The sequence below is a fragment of the Coloeus monedula genome (assembly GCF_965178545.1).
Source record: "Coloeus monedula genome assembly, chromosome: 4".
In the NCBI taxonomy this organism is placed as follows: Eukaryota; Metazoa; Chordata; class Aves; order Passeriformes; family Corvidae; genus Coloeus; species Coloeus monedula.
The window spans coordinates 12,086,800-12,111,408 of NC_138784.1; the positions used below are offsets into that span (position 1 = coordinate 12,086,800).

The 24,609-nt window shown below is 42.4% G+C and overlaps 1 protein-coding gene across 1 annotated transcript in view; it reads left to right on the forward strand.

Moving 5' to 3' along the window:
• FAR2 (fatty acyl-CoA reductase 2) overlaps nt 1–24,609 on the forward strand; it is a gene marked incomplete at its 5' end in the record, with an annotated part of 58,666 nt that overhangs the window by 26,045 nt on the left and 8,012 nt on the right. Inside the window, 6 exons of the mRNA XM_082280959.1 lie at nt 7,843–8,018; nt 10,875–11,054; nt 15,670–15,847; nt 16,971–17,015; nt 21,738–21,856; nt 22,918–22,985. Coding sequence (XP_082137085.1) covers nt 7,843–8,018; nt 10,875–11,054; nt 15,670–15,847; nt 16,971–17,015; nt 21,738–21,856; nt 22,918–22,985 — 766 coding nt within the window. The remainder of the gene's footprint in view (nt 1–7,842; nt 8,019–10,874; nt 11,055–15,669; nt 15,848–16,970; nt 17,016–21,737; nt 21,857–22,917; nt 22,986–24,609) is intronic.

Here is a 24,609-nt window from a genome sequence, read left to right on the forward strand (position 1 = left end):
CTCTGATCTTTGTACAGGGAAGTGAGCGACATCTGCTCCCGGCAGACGTGTTACTATGGCAGGCTGACGGGAAATGGCCCTCCTGACAACAGGTATCTTTGTTGTGAAATAAGACAACACCTCCTGCTTGATGAGACCCAAGCGACTGGAAAAGGGAGTCTGCATGCCAAAAGGCTGCTGCAGACTTCCTGGGACAAATCTGCCTTTCCTTTACATCCACATAATTGGACAAAGTTCAGTGGAATTAGTTTTTTTTATAACTTTGTTGTTGTTGTTTTTACCCATAGCCAGGAATTGGTGAATTTTAAGAATGTTCATTATGGGCAGAACTAATTGAGCCAACCATTATTAAAAAGGAGTCCATGTTTTGAATAACATGCAAAGAGGTTGGATTCAGAGAGAAGGTTTGAGCTGTGATTCCAGAGGGGCTTTTGCAACCATATCCAAAAGGTTTCTATGGATTCTTCTGAGAACTGGCCATAATAAGAGGCATTGATTACAGTTTGTCTCCAGTAGCAGGGGCACTGGAGAGCCAGACTGTGCTGTAAGTAGCTGACACTATTTGGACAGATGGTTCTATCTTCTTAAAGAAGTTTTAATTTCCCTAAGCTGAAGGCTCCTTGGATGGAAATCAAGGATTACTTGTAACTTGCTGCTTCCTTGCTTGCTTGGAATAGTGACACTACAGAAAATCGGTTTACAGTGGTTAAGACATCCATTCTTAGATGTTTTCTTAGAATATCAACTGTTTTCTTCTTCACTGGATTGGTCTCTTGTTTGCAAGGGCTCTCACTTCTAGTAGTGTCCCTGCTCTTCCTGTTGATCTTCTAAATTGCATTAGCTTCTGATAATCTCCCAGTTTGTTTTCTCACTGTGTGTGCTGCCTGTAGCCTGACTGTGGGAATATGCTCCTAATTAAGTGCTTTTCCTAAGCAAGGAAAAAAGGCAGGTATTTAAAAGGCTGGGGTACCCCAACTTAGGGCTTTTAAGCACCACTCAAAAAATTACGTTGTCATAATGAAGATAACAAAAATATATGTGGGATGACATCAGAAGGTCAAAATATTTGTGTCAGATGTGAGCACAAAAGAAAAATGCTGAAATGAGAAATTGTCCTAGGCCAATGATAAAATCATCAAATGGTTGAGGTTGGAAGGGACCTTAAAGCTCATCTCATTCCAACCCCTTGCCATGGGCAGGGACACCTTGCACTATCCCAGCTTGCTCCAAGCCCCATCCAACCTGGCCTGGAACACTTCCACGGATGGGGCAGCCACAGCTTCTCTGGGCAACCTGTGCCAGGGCCTCAGCACCCTCACAGGGAGGAATTTCCAAGAACAGTCAATCTGATATGTTGATGAGAGCAACAGGTTGCTGAGAATAAGGTCCGGCACAGCACCTCTCCTCACTGACTCCTCTGTCATTTGGAGTAGGAAGTTCTCATCAACACATTCCAGGAACCTCCTGCAAAACTTCTATCTTTAATTGATTGTACTGTTTGACACATCCATAAATTGAATATTCTTGGCATGAATTTCAGTCCCTGAGACCAGCTGGCAGGAAATGGCTCGCACTCATGCCAGAAAGCTTTCTTATCTTCCAAGACATCATGGCCACAGGTGGTGCCTCTATTGGGAAAAGCCCCTGTTCCAGGCTAACTCCTCACCTGTGACCAGTGACTTTTTCTTCTTTCTGTTAATCTTCTAGCACAGTTCATGCTAAAAGAGTGAATTATTGTTCTATTGTACTCGTTTTGCACATGTTCAGCTCTCTACACTTGAGTGCCCTCTCCCTGCAATGTTTGAAGAATCTCTGTCTTTTATTTGAGTAGCTCCGAATGTTTGATGTGTTTGTCTTGATCTGTTCAACTTCTGCTCTGTGTGACATCAAAGGATTTTTACCTCCCTTTACCCTTTCAATTAAGGTGCACTTTGGTGCCCACATTACTCGTGATCCTCTTCATGATCACATTCTCTGCTTTCTGCCTCAGAAGGAGGACAGGGTGAGTATGGAAGCACAGGACACTCACCCTAGGTTGCCATTCCTTTGGAAGAGCTCTTTGGAGGGACACAAGTTCAGAGGAGTGCATGTCAAGACTTTCCCAGATGTACTTGTAGGAGCTGTATGGCCCAGATGTTTTGTCCTTGAAACAAAACTTGGAATTCCATCCCAGCACTGTGTTTTATACAGTGCTGCCTCTTCTGTGTCTGTGTGACAGCCAATATGCTCTCAAGTGGGAAAGTAATTTTTGGTGATTTCTTTAAATATCTTTTCAAGTCTTTCTTGGTCATATCTAACAACATCTCCAAGAGTCTGTGTTTGACACAGCCCTTAATCCTGGCTGGTTATCCTCAGGAAGTCAGCAAACACTCCTGAAGTTCCCTGGTATCCAAGAGAATCTGGCAGTGAAACGTCAAAGATCTGTGATTAAGGCAATGGGTATGGAAAAGCAGATAAAGATCCCATGTCTGGATAACTTTATACTTACTGACATTTCCAAGTCCATTCAGTGATTCTCAAAGCCAGTGGTAATTAATTCTGCAAGGCAGGAACTGAGGAAGGGGACAGGGATCTGACTCCGGTTGTGACTGCTGACATCCTTTGGGAATTGCCTCCTATTGACCCATGGCCTTGCTGGGGCATAGTTGTGGAGAAGGATGAGAAGGAAAACAGTCCTGGAAAATGTGTGGGAAGAAACATTTTCAGTGGTTCCTGTAGGAAGAGCTCCAAGTGTTGCCGTCCTTCTTCTCTGCACTTACATTCTTCCCCATCAAACACTGATCCTGATCTCGAAGTACCACCCAGGGGCACCAGGAACATCTGTGATAAACATCAGAAAGCTCTATCTTCTATCCATGACTTGTCCACCCACCTGTAAGATGGCACTAGAAACCATGGAAAGCTTTTCCATGTCTCTCAAATCCCTCATACTCCTGTCTATGGCATCTGACTCGGAAAGTGTTCCAGATTCACTGGCGTGTAATTCGAGTATTCTTGCTAGAAAACAGCAGGCTTGGTCAGCAGCCAATTTTCAAGGAAACTGGCTATTCAAAACCACATCCCAAATAGCTGGATATACATATTAGACTTAGCTGACCTGTACTGAGTCTGTCTCTCTCTTTTTGTTTCTGTAGTCTTCATCTTTAAATAATCAGCTGCTTTGTTTACTAGATGTTGGTGGTGGGTCCTGTATTTCTACTACATTAGCTCTGCTCAGGGGAAGGTAATAGCTCTGAATTGAAGCATAAGCCATTTGTTTTTCTGTAATGAGGAATGCTCTGCTGCCTGCTTTCCAACTGATGAGATGAATTACGCTTTATTTGCCTTGAGAAGAACTGTGCTTAAAAGCAATTTTCTGAAGAGGAAATGAGGCAAAGAGTGCAAAAAGGGGGGAGGGGGGAAAGCTCTATTCCAATTAAAGCTTCCTGACCTGCATTTTCACACATTTCTTGACTGAATAATCCTGGTGTTTATTGCTGGAAATCTACCAGGCTGAAGATTAATTGCTGGCTAATTACTTTATGTCAAGAAGCTGCCCAGTTCTATCTCAAATTTGCTACAATGGCAATTCTAAAATAGGCGTGTACCTTCCTTTCTTAAATGTATTGGAGGATTTTATCAACAGCAAACACAAGTTTATCAGACTTGATAAACCCTTTCAGCAGGACTAAACTGCAGACATCAGGTGGTTTTTTAAGAGTTGTTTTCATGACTTTGGTACCTTCAGTAGTGTAAATTTGTGATGATCACTTGTATATTTATGATGCTGTCATTGAAATCACTGAGGGATAGATGCACACCCTGGGGGTTGTTATTTTGTGTATTTATATATAGGCTGTTCCCCTGCATTTGTACACCAATGCTCTGTTCAGAAGAGGGATTTCAAACACCTGGGTTTAAAATTGTTCCACACAGCCAGTGAATGCCTTTTTCTTGCCACAATATTTTACCCCTTGGCCTGTGTCTCTCTTAGGATAAATTATGTATTTCCTTTACAGGGAGCAATTCTTGCCTATAATCTCCTGAATCATGCTAAGCAGTCCCTTCCATTTCTTTATCTGAGAGGTGGAAGCTTTTTACCTTTTTACCTTTTTACCTTTTTTTCTTTTCTTTTTTTTTTTTTTTAATTGAGCTCCCTCAACCTTAATGTTCTCATTGGTTTGTCATATAGGAGTTCCATTTTGTGGGAATTCTCTGAATTCTCTCTGTTTTAAAGGTTGTCATACAGTAATGCCTTGCAATGTTCATGTTATAATGTAAGTTACATCAATCCTCCTAGATTCTAAGTTACAATCCTCCTAGAGAAGCCTGATTTCCTGGCACCTATTAAACATACCTGAGGAAAAAAGGTTGCCTTTCTTGGCCACACTTAAAAACTTGATGCTTTCTGGGTCGGTCACCAGTGCCTGATGGGGTAGGGGGAGATCCAGGAGTGCTGTCCAAAAAAGAAAGGACTACCCAGGCCTTTGAAAGGCTTTTACAAGACCAGACTTGTGCAAGTTCCTTTTTTAAAGTGGACCATGGCTTAGGCCCTCTGCTTTTCATTAGTTTGTATTTGCTTCACTGAAAATGCCGCCTGAGGAAGATGCGAAGCCGCTGGCATTTTGCTCTGTTCAGTGCTTCCTTTATTTTTCAGCTGTGCTGTTCCATAGATGTGCAATTTACCCTTTCTTTGAGGTTTTTGTATCTTTGTGGCATGGAAAAATTTCTGATTGAAGGGTTGATAGGCAGAAACCTCTCTGAATTATTATGTGCTTTAAGGCAAGAGCAGGGAACACCAAGAGCTGCAGATGTCCTTTGGAAAGGGATGTCAGAGCTTAGGAGGGCAGGAATAGGGAAAGTGTCCATCAAACACACTCAACTAGAATGTTGGGAGAAATCCCAGACGTCCTGTTTTCACATTTTTGACAGAGTAAAGTGAAAACACAGAGATTTGACTAGTATTCTAAATGGGAATTGCCTGATTATAAAATGAGAAATAAGAAATTCTCCTCTCTGTTGAGGGACAGCACAGCCCATGCTGAGCTTGGATCTTATTTTGAGGTTAAAAATGAGAATAGCAGCTACTAGATTCATTTGTTGGTTTGGGAAAGGCAGCAGTGCTGTCCCTGCAATGCATTAGGATGCTCAGTAATGTTACTACTGATTTCCCTCCATTTCATTAATACTGGACAACTTGAAGTCAAAGCCCTTTCCTTTTTCTTCACTGTAATTTTGTGGCAATTCCTGTATCCCTGCTGACCTGGCCAGTGTTTTCATGTAATTCCAACATCAGGCCAGTGCACTGACTGTATTTTATATTGGCAGATGGCTTCTAAAAAGAAAAGACAGAACAATCCTTAGGCCTCACACAGTTACTGGGGATTTATTATTTATGTTCTTGGTGAGTTCATCAGAATTTAGAGATGCAATTACAGTTCACCTTCAGACTAAGCATCATCTTTATGTTAAGTACTCCTTGAACTGCAGGAAGCAGTATAAAATAAGCTGCATTTGTTTTGCCTTTAAATCTTCCTTCATTTCCCTGTAAAGCACTGACAAGTCTGAAACCTTCAGCTTCCATGAAAGAAGCAGCAGACTTTGATTAAACAGCTGCTCCCGTTATCTGATTTAATGGTGACAATGTACTGAATGTTCCTGTGGTGCAGAAGGTTTCCAAAGCAATGTGCTGACTTGTGAGCTTGCATTTAGAAATTGCCTTCATCCTTCAGAGGAATGCAGTGAATCATTGGAGGGGATGAAAAACTGCAGCAGCTGAGTGGCACGTGGTAGCAGCAGGCACAGAAGCTGAAGGGGACATTATCTGCAGAGGGAATGTCAGGAGGAGATGTAGGAAGAATTTAGCTGTCCAAGGCTGGCACTGCAGAAATACTACTCTTACTTTATAAGCCGTGACTGAAAAGTAAAGGGCTGATTCATTCTTTCTCTGCCTTTGCATTATTTATACCAAACAAGTAGAAAATAACTCCCATTTTGTGGCATTTTGCACTCTCTTTGCAGTAGAACAAACAAATACAAACTAATATTCCTGAGAATCCCACAAGATAGCTCATGTGGGTTCTCTGAGAAACCTTTCCATTTTGTGTCCCATCAGGGTTTGCTGGCATGTGATGCGTCATGAGATGATGCATATTTGGAGAGCCAGTGTAGTATCTTGTTAAAAAAACAGCTTTTTGCAGACATTAAGGCTGTTGGTGCCTGGGAATTCAGTTCCTGCAGTCCAGCTAGCTCTCACCAACACCTTTGCCCATGAATAACTCTCTGTCTACAGATCTGTTTTCTGGCCTAGCCACACTGATGAAAAATGTGTGCACTCAGGTGAGAACAGTGAAATGGCTTTGTCTTGTCCTAACTTGGGCTAAAATTTCAGGTTTATGAAGGATGTGCAGCTGTGTGGCAATTTAAAATAAGTACAGAGTATGGTGCATAATGGGGAAGGCTAATGATTCTCTTGTCACCTCTTATCCCTAAGAACCTCAAGGTTTATCTAGATATGCTGCTTGTCAGATAAGCAGAAAGATGGTAATCCCTTAGTCCAAAAAAAAAAAAAAACCTGCTATTGGGATCAATTTAATCTTTCATGTGTCTCTTAGTGTGTTTAGTTTATGTCAGACAATTTCTGCTCGTATGTAAGCACTGGGCACATCAGAGGCAGAAGAATCTCTAGGAAAACAAGAGGCCATGGTAGCAAAGATATTTCCAAACTCGGTGTTATGGGTGAGTAGGCTACAGAGGGGAAACACCCCAAAAACACAGAGCTACTGAAAAATCAGCTGGTCCATCCTCCTGCCCCAAGGCAGGTTCAGCTGTTCCCTGCCTTTCCTGTCACTGCTTACTTAGACAGCTCTTAAAGGTGTCCAGAGGTGGTGTGATGTGTCCTTTGCATCCCTCAGTAATCTCTCCCAGTATTAGGTGTTCCTGTCACTAGACTTGTTACTTTGGAGGTGTGATTATCCTTTGGAATCTAGATTATACCTCTTCAGATCCCACAGCCTTTCTAGTCTATTGATTCTTTCTACCTTTTGTGTTGTCACTCTGCTCCACCCCCCCCCGCCCCCCCCCAAAAAAAAGGAAGGATCTTTTTTTGGACTTAACAGTTTCTATTAATTCAGCTGAAATGGCTCAAATATAATAATGCTGTGCAGAAATATGTCTTGGAAAGAGCTGTGGCTCATATTAGTAGGAAAAAAAGGGCTGGAAAGATGGCTTGAGAGGCCAGCCAGCTGCATACATGTTCAGTGCAGCAAAACTGCTGGTGGCACTCAACAGCTTCAGCAGTGGGGCTTACTGAGATGCCCCATCCTTCCATCCCAAAAGCAGGTCCCCCACTGGACTCCTCTGACAGGAGCAGAGTGACAGTAGACAAGGAGCTGCAAAGGAAGAGGAGGAGGAGCAAGAATGTGTCCAGTTCTCCTCTCTGCAAGTCCTTTGTAGAACCATGTAGCTTGAGTGTAATGCTGCACAGGCTTTCCCACTCTGTACTCTGCCCTCCTGCTCTTTAGCTCCTGTTTTGGTCCTACAGGCAGTCCTCAAGGTCAAGTAGCAAGTGGTTGCAGGAAATATGGACATAGAGGAATTTTGATGGCTGTCCAAGGAAATGAGTGGTGGCAGAGAAAATTCATTAATCTCTTCAGAGCAATGCATTTACCTCCTATATTTTTGTTCTGTTTCTCCTGGGAGGGAGCAAGTGAATGGACTATTTTATCATGTCACCCGTGTCCTCCCAGTCAGGAATTCTCTTTTGTGCCAGTTGCATTGATTGATGTAATCAGACTGGCTGCTAATCAAAGCGATCTCAGCAGCCTAATTCTGTCCCTGATCTCTCTCTGTTTGTGCTTCAAGGTCTTTGACAGGGTCCGAGAAGATTGCCCCAATTTCCACGAGAAGATTAAGCCTATTAATGCTGAACTCACTCAGCCCAAGCTGGCCATCAGTGCTGAAGACGAGGAGGAGCTTCTGACCCGGGTCAATGTTGTCTTCCACTGTGCAGCCACAGTTCGCTTTGACGAACCCCTCAAGTACGTCCTGCTTCCCTGTGTTTGCTGAGCGTGATCCAGGATGCACCATGGCACTGCTCAGAGCATCCCCTCGCATGTCTGCAGTGCTAATTCCCCACTTCCATGTTCATGCTCCACATGGTTCTGCACTGAACATGCAGGGAGAGTGCCCCGAAAATGTCGTGTGCGTGTGCACGTCAAACTGTCTTGGCACATTCCCATGGGAACAGAGGGAAGAACTGCAGGATTGGCTTGTAATACTGTAAGGGAGTTAAGTATGACCTAAAACTGGGGTGGGGAAGAGGGTGGTTTAGGTCAACAGGGAGATGTTTTGGCAGAGCTGGAGACAGCTTGAAGTGAAATTGTGTCTGTCTCTAAAGTTGGTGTTGTTAATGGCCTTTCTTTGTCACTGGGTAGCTGGAGAAGGAAATGAGCTGTGGTTTGAGAAAACAGCCCATCACAACCTTTAAAACACCCAGCTCTCACTGTAATTAAGTGTTTACAATAAGTGCTCAGTTTCTGAAGGAGTTCCCTTGGGAGTGCCTGTCCAGGCAGGCTTTTCCCATTAAGAAAAACCAGCAGAAATAAGCCCCTGAAACAAGATTAGATGTGTGAGTGCTTCTGTGCAAATTGTCCAGTTCAACAAACCAAGGTGGATGATCTGCATTGCCAGATCCTCACAGTTCTTTTGAAAAACATTAAATCTGTGATAGTAGAAAACACAATTCATGATATCAATCTTTATTTGCTCGTAGGCTAAATAGATATCCACTATGTCAACCATAAATGTCTGCTTTTTAGAACAACTGATTAGAGAAACACCAGAAAGGAAGCAGCTCTTGATGTAATCTTGAGCCAATACATAAGTAGCCATAAATGTTCTTAAATCAATGCACAAATGAACCCACTTTAAAAATAAGTCTCAGTGGCATGAAACATCAAAGGGAAACCACATTTTTAATAAGGAGGATAGCTAGTAAGAAGTTTAAAAGGTCATCAGCTTTCAGGCAGTGTAGAAACTATTTAAGGACTGAATGTATGTGATCAGTCAAAATCTCTCTAACAGAACAAGGAAAAGGATGATTAGAAGGCAAAATATGAGAAGTTCTTCAAATCAAATTATTCCTGAGTGAATAATAAAATATATCAGATGGGTAAAAGTTTTAGCAAGTTAAATGTAAAAGCACAATATTGCTGCTTAGTTAAGAATTTTGAGCAGCAACTTGATGATTACACAAATAAAATTATTTTTTCAACATGGCAGAAGCTTAAAGATTACAACAGAATATGTAAAGCCAACAGATAAGGAAGGGGCAAAAGCATTGCTGTGAAGATACTGGAAAAGCAGCAGTGGAGACATTAAATGAATTCTTGGCATCAACATGCAGCACATTTAGGGAATTCTCCAGATGGAACTCTGGAGGGCAGAAATCTCAGAAGTTGTGTTACACTGAAATATTAATAGATGCTGTTTTAATAGAAATGGAAAAAAATAAAGGATGACAAAACAAATAACAAACCACCAGGGTTAGATGATATTTCCTTTGAAGGCTAAAGGAGCTCTGAGCAACTCAGCAGAAATCTGTGCTAGGCCCAAATTATGAGCACAGTTCTCATCACCACTTCTCAGAAGGGATGCAGTCAAACAGAAGTGTGCATGGAAAGGTAACTCTTGTCTGAAGGGTAGCTCAGTAGAAGTATTCATCCTGCTAGAAGGGCAGGAGGAAATAGAAATCTACAGAAAATGCTATTCTTTAATAGCAGCATGTAATGAGAAAAGTATCTCTAGGTTTAGATACTGGGATGCAAATACAGATCCTACTCTAGCTGATGTTTTCATTCCTTTGGACTATTTACAATTTCTCTTCAACATAATTAAGGTTTTTTAGTGTACACTGTGCTTGGTGGCATAATTTCTATCATTGTACATGTCTTTGAAAGCTTCTACTCCTGAGCTGAGCAGATTGCATATTCCTGAGCCTTTTCCCTTCTGTGCAGGAAAGTGGTTTTTTGACAGTACAAAGCATGCAACAGAGTCTGCTGGCTGACATCTGTTGCAGATTGTCTCTAGGACAACTTCTAGCTATGCTGGGTGCTTGAAGGTCAGCCTTGCTAACCAGGGTATTCTTTCTCTTATGCTTATTAGTTCTTGTCTCCATTCTTTGGGAATTTAAGCTGTTACCTCTAATTGTGTCTTCTTTGATTATGAATAGCTTCAAACTGAATGAGAGTGGGTTCAGATTAGATACTAGGAGGAAATTCCTTACTGTAAGGGTCCTGAGGCCCTCACACAGGTTGTCCAGAGCAGCTGTGGCTGCCCCGTCCCTGGAAGTGTCCAAGGCCAGGTTGGATGGAGTTCTGAGCAACCTTGTCTGGTGGAAGGTGTCCCTGTCCATGGCTGGATAATCGTTAAGGTCCCTTCCAAGCCAGGCCATTCTTTGAGGCTATGAATCTGTTTTTCTAGGCCCAAGGACCCTTTCTTGCTTTCTGAAACCGTGTGTTCATCTGATTTAGCAGTGGTCCCTCCAGAGAACACTGAATGGGTACCATAGGAACCACAGTGCCTCAATGGTTAGAAATACATGTTCTAGGGAGGGGTGGCCAATGTGTCACATTTAGAGATGGTATTGAAGAGTTACTTGTAACCCTTCAAAATGAGTAAAAATATTTGAGAGACATTCAGTGTTCAGAACAGTGAATCCAACAGGATTGCTCTGAAAGTTGGTTTCACACTTGCATTTCACTGACACTTTCTGCTCCACCATGTCCCCTGCCCTTCCCTGACTTCGCTTTCCGTGATGAGGTTTGGCTAAGACTCAGCCTTCATACATTCTTCCCAGTGAAATGCCTTTTGCTTGTTTTCCCTGCGTTCCTTAGACATGCCCTGCAGCTGAACGTGATGGGCACGCAGCGGCTCCTCGAGCTGGCCCGGCAGATGCGGAACCTCGAGGCCTTCATCCACATCTCCACTGCCTATGCAAACTGCGTCCGGAAATGCATCGAGGAGATCATCTACCCACCCCCAGCCGAGCCCCAGAAGCTCTTTGATTTAGTAGAGTAAGTAAGAACTGCATTGCCCCTTCCAGTGTTGGCTTCCCTTCATCCCGTGGTAGACCTGGGAGCTGTTCACAGAACGGGGTGGGATTTCTGTTCAGAGTTGCTGTTACTGCTGTTTGTGTTCTTTTAAAGACACTGATTTCGTGAGAGTCCAGTATTAAGTTCTGCAGCAGTGTATTTTCTGCCAGGAGTGGAGTTGCTGGTTTCTGTAACACTCAGTTCTGCTGCTGCCTTAGGAAGAACTCATTTTGTTCATATGCCTTATTTCTTTCATCTCTTCAGCTTTCCAATGTTGTTTCCACTTCTTTCAGAAATCCTGTGGTATTTAGCTGTAGTTATATGGGGATGAGTAAGAAACAGGCTTTTTTAGACAGTTGGATGTGAATCATTTAGGTTGGAAAAGACCTCTGAGATCACCAAGTCCAAACTTTGACTGATCACCACCTTGTCAACTAAACCAGAGCACTGAGTGCCACGTCCTATTGGGTTTTGAGCACTTACAGGGTTGGTGACTCCACCATGTCCCTGGGCAGCCCCTTCCAATGCCTGACCACCTTTTCAGTGAAGAAAATCTTTCTGATTTCCACCTGAACCTCTCCTGGCACAGAATGAGGCTATGTCCTCTCAACGCAGACAGGAATACAGGGCTTTGATGAAACAACAAAGAAAGCTTGGTTAACTGAATTTACTAAAACAAAGAGTAATTAGAAAGAATAACAAAATCAGCTGATAAAGGCCCCAGGTAACATTCTCGTTAGGAGAATTTTCCTACAACTGTTAATGTGTTTTTATTCATTTGCTAGTGGTTAATATAAGCAACTGATCTGTGAACTATTAACACAAAGAGCTGGTATAAAATCTTTCACCTTCTTGATTTAGGGTAATGGAAGATGAAAGCAATTAATGCCCACTTAGAGAACTGCTGATTTTTTATTTAAAAAAAAAAAAAAGTTTGTCTCAAGAAACAATTTAACTGTCTAAACACTACTCCAGAAAAGTTAGTACAAACTGGTATTTTCTGTTTGAATTTCTCTAGTAGCTCATATTCTTGGATATGTTTACTTCCAGCTAGTAGTCATCAATCATTTATCATTTATTCAGTAAGTGGAGCATGATAAAAACTTGAGAAATGTCTTAGTGCATTAGAGCAACGGGCTGCCTCGCCCAATATCTTGCCCTCAAGAGTGTCACTGGGAGATGCTATTTAAGGTAACTGCACCAGCCTGGATACTCTTTTCTGTTCCCCTCACAGAAACCTGAAGAGTCTCAGCCTTTTTACTGTTTCCTCATGTGCTGATGGATGTGTCTTTGTGGTGATTTTAGTTGTCCTTCCTCTCTACCTGTTCTTTAACTCTACTCCCTCCCTGAGATGTGGGGGTCAGACAGAACTTCATGCAGTACTCAAGGTGTGGTCAAAGTTCTATTTAAGTAGCTTCCAAATTACACTGCTGGTCTCCTTCTCAGTACCTGATGATGTGCAGCATTTCATTGATTTTTTTTTTTTTTGTCTGCTGCTACTCACTGACATGGAGATTTCAGAGCTGTCAGCTGTGATTCAAGAGCTTTTGCTGAGCTACAGTTGCCAGTTCTGAGCTGAGCAAACTCTAACACCAGTTCTGATAGACTGCTTTTCCCTAAAAGTGAAGCTGCTCTGTCACCTTTTTGCCCACTGACTCAGTTTTATAATGTCCTTTGGAGTTCATCACTGTCAAGACTCCATTTCACTGTCCCAAAAAGCTTACCATCACTTGCAACTCTGAAAACAATTAGTGTTGATGGCTCAAATTGAAAAAAAGACTGCGGCACAGTCTGTACAGTCACAGATTGCTAATCAGAAGTGTGGAGAAGGGCCTGGCCACCTCAGGGGTTGTTACTTCAGCTGCTTCATATAAAACACTAAGAATTTATGTATCATAGCTTGAAAATGCAGCAGAGGGGATGATACTTGAGATGCACCTTTAATATTTGCCATCTAAGTGAAAGAAATAGTGTGTGGATATCAGGGTACAGAAGGTTTCAGAGAGAGGGGAGTAACAGGTAACAGGTATCAGAATTTTACCTTCAAAGGGGAGGGAGGGGAAGCAGACAAGGAAATACAAACTGCCTTCAAAAATGGGGAGAAATACAGGTTATGTTTTGCATCAGCCAGCTGTGGATGATTCCGTTCACAACCAACCCTTGTCTTAAAGTGCTGCTCTGCAAATGCTTTAAGAGGGATAATCGAACAACTGGACACAATAACATTTAACAGTGCTTTTGGCCATGCACTTGATATATGCTTATGATTACTTATTCACCTGAAATCTCAAGGAGGACTCCCAGCTGTTTCTTTTTCTGTTCTTATCCTCCTGTTACATCTTCCTGTTTCAGTATTCTGATATTTAACCTGCAAGTAAACCCTGAGGCTTAAGCTGTGTAAACCAAAAGTCACACTTCTAAGTGCTGCCAGGCCAATAGGGGAAACATATAATCTGCTGCATCAAGCATGGTTTGCCTTAATCTGAAGCTGAAGGAAATCAGCTTTGAAGGGTGTGCTGAGGTAAGGAACACAGCACACGGCGAAGCCTCAGCTGAAGCTGCAGTTTAGTTGCTGCAGAAAATAGAGATTCATCATTGCTTACAAGAAAGGTTCTTACTAATGCAAAGCCATTAACACAAAAAGTTGTGTTTTCCTGTAGCAGAGTAATTTGGTGCATATAATGGAGAAGTTATTAATTGTTTAATTTGCATCATTTGCTAGGAAGGGGCAACTGCAGCAGTGAGTTAGCATTCCAGAATCTTCCAAGTAGGTCACAGAGCAGTTCTCCTTGCTGAACTGTCAGCTCAGCTCCCCTGATGGGAATGTTGGTCAATCAAATCACCTGGCAGGCTGGTACCCTTGGGACAGGTCCTTAGGTAATACAGAGACCTCTCTGGAAGGATGAGAGCGTGGGGAAATTGCCTCTGTACTTCTACACCTGGCTTTGCTTTGTGAGAATGCAAACCTGTGTTCCCTATTATGAAAAGAAAAAAAAACAAAAGAGAAGGGGAAAAAAACTTGCACACAGCTTAACCCAAGTTCCCAAATGAACTTAGTCTTCCTCCAGGCTCTGCAGAAATAGCCCTCTCCTTTTGGTAGGCTCGTAATTAGCTACAGATTCAAACAACAGCAGTTTAGCTGAGACCCTGAGGTTCAGTGGCTGCCTAAGCAGGCTTTGCAAATTATGTCAATATTATGTGCTGCTTGAAACCTCTGCATAGTTCATATTTTATGTTTAAATGTTTTCTTCTGCCTTGTTTCTGCAGCTTTGGACCAGACTTGCAAAGGAAGGTGTTTGTGCCTCCATAGGGCTTTTTTATTTAAAGAAAAGAATTCTACATACTACAAATTGTCAGATTTTTAATGCATTCTAAAACTGAGAGATTTGCTGCATCCAGCCCTCTCCTGTGCATCAGTGTTTTCTCACACAATTTTCCATCTGTGCCCAATGAGAGCCATCTGAAAAGTGCTGTGCCACCTGAGCCACCAGGTCTTTGCAGGGTTGACAGGATCAAGCAATTCCTCAGGTGTGAGTCAGCATCATATTTCTCTCCCCTTGACCTCTGCCTTGTTCTGAAATGCAAGACAGGGAGGGGTGAAGTGAGGATCTGCAGGAAGCAGTATCCTTGCAGTGCCCCCAGGAAGAATCCCCACCTTCAGACTGAGCTGTAAGTCTGTTGACTTAATTACAAATTGGATCATAGGAGCTAATCTTCGGTTCCGTGGTGTAACGCCAGGCTGCTGAGAGCCTGTCAGGGACTGGCAGTGGTGTGCGAGGGCTCTGGAAGCACAGCCAGTTCCTGTCCTTTAGACAGAGCTGCTGGCAGGACCTGTGAGGTCCTGTTGCTGTGCCAGGGAAGAGCCTTTGGGCTTTAGGCCCTTCCTGCAGCTCCATGGTGGTAAGGGCTTCTTTTTGAAAGCTATCTGCTTAACTGCTTCTGGTGGATTAGGTACTTGAATACCTTAAAAATAAAAAACAACTTGGCAGAGTTCTTTGGGGGTTTTTTGGTGGTTTGGTTTTGGTTGGTTTTTTTAAAGCACCAACAGTTTCCTGTGTGAACAAACTTGTAGAAAGCCTGCTAGAAGGAACATCTAACACTGTAAATGATGGAAATCCACTGCTAGAATAATATCCCTGTAGGATGTTGTTCCAGCTTTTGAGACCTTTGTATTGTTACATGACTTGCTAACTCAAGGTTACCCAGAATATCCAGGAACATGTTTGGGAGTATACAGGGACTGTGTTGGCTGAGGATGAGCACTGCCTAGTGGGATTCCAGGCTCTGGACCATGGCAATATTTATGTAACAGATTGCAGTGAAGCATTAACCATGCAAGAGATTGCTCTAAAGTGAGTTTGCAGAGGTACCTGAATTGGAGCCAGGCATTTTAGCATGAAGCTCACCAGGGTTTATTTTGCACCTCGAAGACAAAAGTAACCTTCTCCCACAGAGCTGTTATAAATCCAAACCTTAAATAGCTTTGACTGGCTTATCCTCTGTTTCAGGTGAGGATTCCTGTCTCACTGGTTTGCTTTGTCCAAGTCTTTTTCTCTCCCTGCACGGTGGATGATGATGTTCTCCTTGTTTCTTGTAGGTGGTTGGATGAATCCATCATTCAAGACATCACACCCAAGCTGCTTGGGGAGTGGCCCAACACTTACACCTACACCAAAGCCTTGTCAGAGTACCTGATTCAGCAAGAGAAAGGAAACTTGAACATTGCTATCATCAGGCCATCCATCGTGGGAGCTAGCTGGCATGAGCCTTTCCCAGTAAGCATGAATACACAATTCCCTACTGAGAGCCTTTGGATGCAGTTGGAGCTGTGGTAGTCAGGAACCTGTCCCTCCTTGTAGCAGTGTCTTGAGAAACAGGTGTCCAGTTCATAGGAAAGTGTGTGGAAGAGGTGGAGAACCTGTGCTGGAGTAGAACAGAAAGCCTTCTTCAGCACCTTCAGGAAGAACTCCTGTGTAAAGACCACATTTAAGCAATAATAACAAGAGTTGGGATGGTTACGGTGCAAAATGCTGGGCTTGCACCTGATTGTCCATTCAGGCACACCAGTGGAGTTTCTGTGCTCAAAACATGGGATGTGAGGGTCAGTCATACTCTGGTGCATTCTGGTTAAAGTAAAAATGTCAGGCACTCAGTAATTAAATGCAGCTGTACTTTGCAATGAGATAATTCATTAAGCTAAATATACTGGTAGGAATAATGTGCCCTAATATTGCAGCCAAATTGGAAAGGCAACACAAAGTCACCTTTGGCTTTCATGCAGCCTGAAGTGTGCCAGAGATGGCTGAGATACAGCCAAGGCTCTGAGCCAAGATCCCCATCTTGGAAAGACAAAGAGCTCTGTTTGGTGTCACAACCTGTTCCAGGTCAAACAGCTCATCACTGCTCTGAACTCCAGCTCCCACAAGTGGCAGCTTCCCTGACCTGAAGTAGGATGGGATTCAAAAGGAGTGGTGTGGTTTGGTTTGGTTTTGGGTTTTTTTTCTTTCTTGCTGTAGAAATTAGTTGGAGTGATCAAATCACTCTCAGTGACAGCTGCATGTTGTCTGTCAAGGGTAAATATCGCTCCAGCTGTTTTCAGCAAGTGTGGCAGCACTGAGGCACTGTGGTGTTTAAGGCCAGATTTTATTCCTGAGGCCAGGGAATAGGAAAGAAGTGGTTTCTAAGAACAAACTTAGATTCTGTTGTTGACGAGTAAATTGCAGGCAGTGCATCCCCTGGTACTGGCTGGTGTCCTGGCAGCTGTCCCAGATGGGCTGGCATCCATCTAAACTGGTGTCTCCTTCCTTCTTTGTGTACACCACACCACTGTCATCATTTCAAAGCCTGTGTAAGCAACATATCATTGAAGGGAACACTAATGATTCTTCTTTTCTACAGGGTTGGATTGACAACTTCAATGGGACCAGCGGAATATTTATTGCGGTAGGTCTGGTTACTGTTTAAGCTCCCCTTAAAGCAGAGTGAGTTACTAGAGTAGCAATTCTTATGTTACTCAACAGCCCCCCTTAGAAACTGTGTGCAGTAAAGGGCCACAGGAGTTTTCTAAGTCTGGGAGAAAAATGTCACACACTTGCCACGCACCTGTCAGCTGGTAGGATCCAGAGGATGGTCGGTTTGTGCTGAGCTCAGAAAAGGACACTGCGAGAGTATTCCTGTTGCTGGTTCACTAAATGTGAATTGCAGTTTCTAAAAACTCGGAAAACAAACTAAAGGTTTGGACACATTTGGCCAAATTTTCAAAGAAAAGGCAAAAGATGTATCCTTGAAATGGGGGTAATTCATGGGTGTCACAGCTTGAATCTTTTAACACAACTTTATTTTCCAGGCCAGGTTACCACTCTGTCAATACAAGGCAGCAGTATTTATCCTTTCATTTGGCTCTGTGTTTATTGTTTCTAAATCCACTGCTATAACTTATTATCCCTCCACAATACCAAAGATTCTGGCTTCCACTTGCCACTGCTTTGTACAGGATTTCTCCCTGTACAGACTTCACCTAAATAATGTGTGTGACTGATTCAGATCCCGCCAGTCACATGGATAATTCACTATATTTTTTTCTAACACTGGTGTAAATAATAAATAGTAACTTGATAAAATATTTCCTGTAAGGTAAAAATAATCATTACAATTAATACATGAAAAGAATAAAGTTGCATACCTTTTCTCCTGCCTTGTATTTTTTTTTTCTGAACTAAAATCACTGCCTTAGGTCTCTTTGTCGATCCATAATGCTGTATAGCTCTGGGCAGATATTTATGTTCATGTATGAGTGGGCCAACTTCATTATTTTGTCAAAACTACGTTGAAATCAGCCTGGTGCAGTGTATAAAAGGATTAGTGGTCTGCAATCATGGAGAGCAGAATAAAATCCAAATATCGTCTTGTTAAAAAAGCTTATTTGTATCTGAAGTAGAGCATAAATAGAAGCCATTACAGTTATGGAATGCACAGGACAAGTAGTGTGTATATCCCAGATAATGCTTTCATCTGAACCCCACCTGTACATTTCAGAGGCATTCAATATTTGTTCACAAATTATTGACTTCTAATTATGTCACAGTTTCTTAAAAAAAAGCCTTCTATTCCTTGGTGATGACTCAAGAAGCTTGTACTGCCTCTCTGCTCTGGTCCCAGCATCTTGTGCTGGTTTCTGGGTCCTTTCATGATGGTATCAAGATCAAGGAATGTTTTGCATTTCCTTAATTTTGCATTTCCACTCCTTACATTTTCATGTGTCAGGTTTTAACTTTTATAATGACACAATTTTTTGGTTGTTGTTTGCTTGTTGTTTGTTTGGTTTTTTGTGGTTTTGGTTTGGTTTTGGTTTTGTTGTTTATTTTTTTTAATCATAACTTTTGATGATGTCTGTCACAAAATTTATCCAGAACTGGTTTGCAAGAAACCTTGGGCCAGGTTTTGTATGCAGATGCAGCCTGTATCTTTAGATCCAAGTTAGGTCCATGGAAAGCAAAGATTAGGAGATTCTAGGGTCACTGTGGGAAGTAGCTTCTCTTTTTATATAAAAGATGAAACTTGCACTGAGATTTGAAAAAGAGATGGTATTTTTTGGTCCAGGACTGAAGCTCTGAGGTTTTTCAGTATTCATGTCATCTACACTGAGCTCTTGGGTGATGAAATGTGGTCTGTAACTACATTGAGAGTTAGCCAAGAAAAAGACAAAAAACAATGACAATGGATGCAGGGTGTAGAGACAAAGTTGTTTGGGATGTTTTCCAGAAGGGGAAGGTGTTTGTTATTAGGGATCCAAGAGACTTTTTTCTTCTGGAGGGGGGGAATTAATAAGTACATGAATTAATGTGCTTGAATGTGGTGAGTTGTTTGAAACGGAACCCTTGAACGTCTGAGTGATGCATTAGTTTGATTTCGTGTCAGTACAACCAGCTCTCCTGGCCAAATGTATTTTAAACTGTGATTATTAGATGAGTAGCTTTACTTGCTTTAATTAAGTGTTGAAAAAGCAAAAGGGAAGTGGTTTTGGTGGTTTGGTTTTGGGCATTTGAAGTGTCCCTCCATACCAAAATACTCACTTTGGACTTCTAACCAAGCTCATCCTATAGGGAGAACATCCCCCAGATTCAGACTTGGTTCAGATGATCTTTGATGTCACTTGGGCAGAATTTGGACTCCAAACCTTGCAAAGACTTTTTCCTCAGTCACAGTGTTTGATCATTTCATTCCATAAATAGACACATTTCTTTTAAATATTCATTAAATATGGGAGTCCAAGTTGTTCTTGATAATCTAATTATGTTTCTTTCGCCTACAGTTGCTCCAGCTGCTGTGGGGAGCTGTGTTTGTTGATTGAGGAACAAAATGAAATTAATTACATTTCTGCTGGAGTGTAATTAAGGCATTTTGTCTCACTGTTCCCTATTACAAGCAAAGACCTTCCTCCCTGCAAGGCAGTGAAGCTGTAGGGCACAACTGGTTTCCTTTGTGGTCTGGACAAGTGATTGGCCCCAAAGCACCTCAGCTGAAAGGCTGTCCAGAAACATCAGACTCTGAGCAGGAAATTATTTTGGAGGCTTCACTTTGCTGTAGCTTCTATTTCACTAAAGAGAAAAATGTCAGCATCTATAGATAGAAACCAAGCCATACCTGATGAAAGTACCACTGAACCATTTTCAATGTAATAAGTAACCTAAAAAAAATTAAACCTGAAGCCTTTGTTAAATACAAAACATAGGAAATCTTGAAATCATCCATGTGTGTATGACCATCACATGCTGCTCTGAATACATTTTGCAGCAGATCCATCAAACATCCTCATTTTGAAGACCTCCAAAAGGTCTTTAGTATACCTGTGAAAATGTGATAGTTGATCACACAGTGGTCTCTAGTGGGCATGTGTTCACAGCAGTGGAAAATTCAGAGCTGAGCTTGGTTGCCTCTTTTGTTTCTTTCTGACATTTTCTTTTTCCCCTCTTGGAAGAAGCCTGGTAGTGAGAACCCACAGAAAATCATAGTGATGTTGCAAGTTCAATTTTAATGTCTGAGCCTGACCATGGCAGCAGAAGTTAATGCATGATGCAGGTTTGAGGGGGATTGAGTGAGCCATGTGGGAATCTTGCACTGTTGTCTGTGTCAGAGTCTGTGATCCCTCTGCCAGATGCACCAAGGATGAGATGGGACTGCTCAGAAGTCTTAGTTCCTGAAAATGCAATCAGTCAGAAGTGGTATTCCCTTACTTGTAATCTGTGAAGTGTAGCAAACGCATCTTACTGCAGAAGGGGAAAGGATGAGGAGGACAGCCAACCAAAAAGACCCCAAGAGATAAACACCTCCCAAAGAGCAGATACAGTGTCCCTTAAAATCCACCAATGACCACTAGCCAATGGCATGTGCTTTACAAGTTAATAGCAAGTCTTAAATGCTTTTTAATGACACTTTCTGTCTCCTCAGACTTCAGGCAAGAGGTTTTCCACAACTAGGTACTTCCTGTTTAGTTGCTGTAGAAAAACTTAATCTATTTTAAAATGAAATTGGAGTTTCAGATTGTATGAAAATAATTTAAGAAAAGCTGTAACATTTCCTTTGCCCTAACTTTTAAATATTGATGGATCTGTAGCAGATGTTCTTTTGCTCCTTTACTCAGTCTGTCCCTCTGCTTTTGCACAGATCTAAATTACAGGAGTGTTTTTCCTTCCTTGCTGCACCAGCACTTTTATCCTCTCAGCTTTTTCCCTGAGAGGAAAACTTTTTCCTCAGCTTCACTGCATTGTTTCCCACGTGAGAAATAACTTGATTGCAACCTTGACTCTGCCACGTGGGGTTTCTTAGGTGCTCTGTTCAGCCCTCATCCCTGACACACCAAGTAAAGTTCCTTCACCCCATTTCACCCCCATATTTCTATATTTTGCCTTGGCCTCTCTGATCCAGTCTGCCATGCTGTTGCCATGTCTCTCCTGTGGAACCTCCAAAGCCTGAGTGGTCATCACGGAAACCCCTTGATAAGCATTCAGGTTAAATGTATATTATTTTGGGGAGACTGATCCCCTGACAAATGCACTTCCAACCAAACCAAGGTGAACATTTTTTGTTCTTGCCTATTTCTTCTTTTTGGTTGTTAGTATTTTCACTGATTCCTTTTACTGACTTTTGGTGGGTGATGTGCTCTTCAAGGCAGGGGCCATCCTTTGACTGTATCTTTGTGCTTAAGAGACAGCTATGGAAAAGAGGAGAATGTGAATACATCCAAAGGAAAGGTAATCAACTTTTCAAAAAGCCCACTGGTGTCATTTCCAAAGTGACTGCAGTCTCTGAGGGACACTCAGACCTCTGCCTGTAACTTGCAGGCATCACTGGGAATTTCACATCAGCAAATTCAGATACGTTTCTTTCATAAGGTATTTCTTTCATAGTGAGTTAAATTAAGAGCCCCAGCTTTTCTTACTGTACACAGCACAGGCATCATCATGTTTTCAGGCTTCCTCTGACAGTGCAGGACAGCGGGATCCACAGGAGATCCTTCTTTGTTGTCACAGAAACCAAATAATCGGCAGCAGAAAAAACTGCTACCATGCTGGCCTGTCCCCAGTGCACGCTGCTGGAGTCCTGCCAGTTGAATCACAGCCCAGCCTGAAGTGAGTGACTGTTTCCCTGTCTCCCTGTGTCCCACAGGCAGGCAAGGGGATCCTGAGGACCGTCATTGCCAACAACGAAGCAGTGGCAGACATGATTCCCGTCGACGTCGCCATCAACCTGACGCTGGCAGCCGGGTGGTACACGGCTGTGCACAGGTGGGAGGGCATCCCTCTGCGTGGCATTCCTGTTTGGCCACACACCTCAAATATTTGGTCCCTTCACCAGCACTTCAAAGGGAAACAGGAGCTGATTAAAAACCCATGCAAGAGGCTGGTTGATTAATTTTCTGGTTGGCATTTCCTCCCTGTGGGTGGGCAAGGACTGAAAGTGTAGAAGAAGCAATAAAGGCAGGGTTTGGAGTTAGGAAATCTCTAAAGCTATGGGTGAGAACCTGTTTCTTGCCTCTCAGAAGTCACTCTTCTGAAGGCCAAGAGCTTTGCAGCAGTAGTTTTTTGGGCCTCCTTTTCACTGAGTTGCTTTTCAAGAGTCTTCACGAGTTTTCTTGGTAAAAAAGCTCTGCGTGTTTTCCTTTGGAAACACTGCACGGTATAAATATATTATGGGCTTACAGGTTATATGATCTAAAAAAATATCCCTTCTTTGCATTGTTGAGAAGGGTATGCAGAAGTGACATTAAGGATTTAGGCTCTTTTCCTGTCCTGTGAACCTCTGGCCTGGTCTTTAATCATTAGATAGGAGTACAGAGAATAAACCACATTCATTATTCTGGAGGTTTATGCAACTCTTGAGAGATCAAACCCAGGCAAATAAAAGGCAGAAGTGTTTTACTTTGAAAGACAGAGTACGCCCTCTGAGCTGAGAGTAGAGCTACATCCAGTAAGCTAAATAAGGATCCTAAAAGGACCTTGAAAAGCAGCTCACCAGCTTTCCCCTCAAAGCATTATTAAGAAAACCACCAAATTAAAACTGTGCAGTTTTCAAGTATACAGTAAGAAAAATGCTGTATTGATGTCATCACTTGACACCCTTGGCAAGGCAGGCTTAGGTCAAGAAAACTGTTTGATTAATTCTTGACTTATGTTGAAGAAAGAAAGAAAACCAGTGTGATCCATGTTTAGTTCCACACCACAAAACCCAGACTTTGTTTGGGTATTAAACTGGGAATTTTCTTGAAATTGATTGATTTCGTAATCCCTTCCCTAAGAAATGGACTTTTTCTTCACTTCTCAAAATAATACTTCTTTCTGTTTTCCAGACCAAAAAACTTGTTGGTGTACAACTGCACAACAGGGGGAATCAACCCTTTCTTCTGGGGAGAAATGGGTAAGGTCATTTAAATGGAGAACATCCACAGTGTTCCTTGCACTGTCAGGTATCAAACAGGCTTTGAAGAATTGTTTCCACTGTTTAGGTGGCATTCAGTGTCTGCCATTCAAACTGCATTTTGGGGGGCCCAGCTGCCGTGGATGAGGGTCCTGTGAGGAAAAGGGCACTTACAAACCAAACCACTCTAGGATTCTGTGATATTATGGAGGCGAAGTGGTCTTTCTTGCCCATCAGAAAATTCTGAACAGAAATAACAGATGTGCACTTGAGGAGGAAAACACTGAGATAACACGTGGGCTTCAAGAACAGTTTGTATTTTGATTGTGAGTTTTGTCAGTGGAAAAAAAATCAAATTATTTTCATGGCTGACTTTTCTTCAAGGGAGGCAGGGGTGAAAGAAAGGGAGACAGATTCTGACACCCTTGCAGAGAAAAACTCATGCTGAAGCCAAGCAGCAGAATTTGTTTCAGCTGTATACTGTGAAATACTGTGTACAGTCAGTACATTCATGGACAGATGTACAGGGCCTGGTTTACTTTCTGTTGCCCCTGCATTCATATCTTTGTGCTTTAAATACTCCATCTCTCAGCCTTGGCTTTGCTTTTCCCCTTGCATTATTTACATGGCAAACTAAGTCAGCAGAGAATCAGACCATAATTGAATTTACAGAATAATTGTCTTAACCATGATATTTGATCAAGTGGCCTAGCAGGGAGGAGGTTTCAGCAATTGGCTGAGTGCTGAGAACATCACACCCAGTTCCTGGCTTTTTTTTTTTTTTAATGAGAGATAAAATGTGGTTAGTCACAAATCTTCTGTGGCTTTTTCACAGGAGTGGGTGCAAAGCTCTTCAGCTGCTACTTCAGCAAAAGCCACCATAGCACCACTCTCTGAGGTTTGCCTTTCTTAACCCTTTTTCAGTGTAAATTTACTGATGAAAACAGCAATGTATTAGTGCATTGTCTTTGATTTTATTCTGTTCCTCTGCTTATAACTGTGAATTTAGCCATGAAATCACCTGGGTGCAGCAGCAGCAGCTTCCATGAGCAGCTCAGCTGTGTGATGGGACTGAAGGCAAAATTTTCTCCTTGGGTGACACTATGAAGCTCTTTCTACCACATGTTGTAACCATGGTTTTCCTGAGAGCAGCATGCTGCAGAGAATTAGGAGGGAGTATTAAAGTGAAAAATTCTGCCTTTAGAGATGTCACATGGCTGAAGAAATGAGTTTGGGAAAGATTTACTGCGTCACAATGTTACAACTGCAGTCATCCAGTCTGAATCCTCAATTCAGTCTCCTACCAACTTCTTTTTGGGAATAGACATAATTCTGTTCAAGGAGTCAGGGTGTGTGACTGGTCACCAGGGTGGAGGGTCCTGCGTGTCTGGAAGCTGCTGAGAAACCAGGGAGGGGAATGGGAGTCAGCTGCCACGGGACTGAGCATTTTAATGCAAAGCAAACATGGGGTTTGCAGAGGGGAGTGCCTGGGCTACCTGGTTAGGCCAGGTGACACCAGGACCTGCTGTAGGAGTCACAGGTGGACACAACAGAGTAGGGATTTTTCACTGGGAGAAGGATCAAACAGAGAAATTGAGGCTGGATTGGGCTGAGGATACCGAGG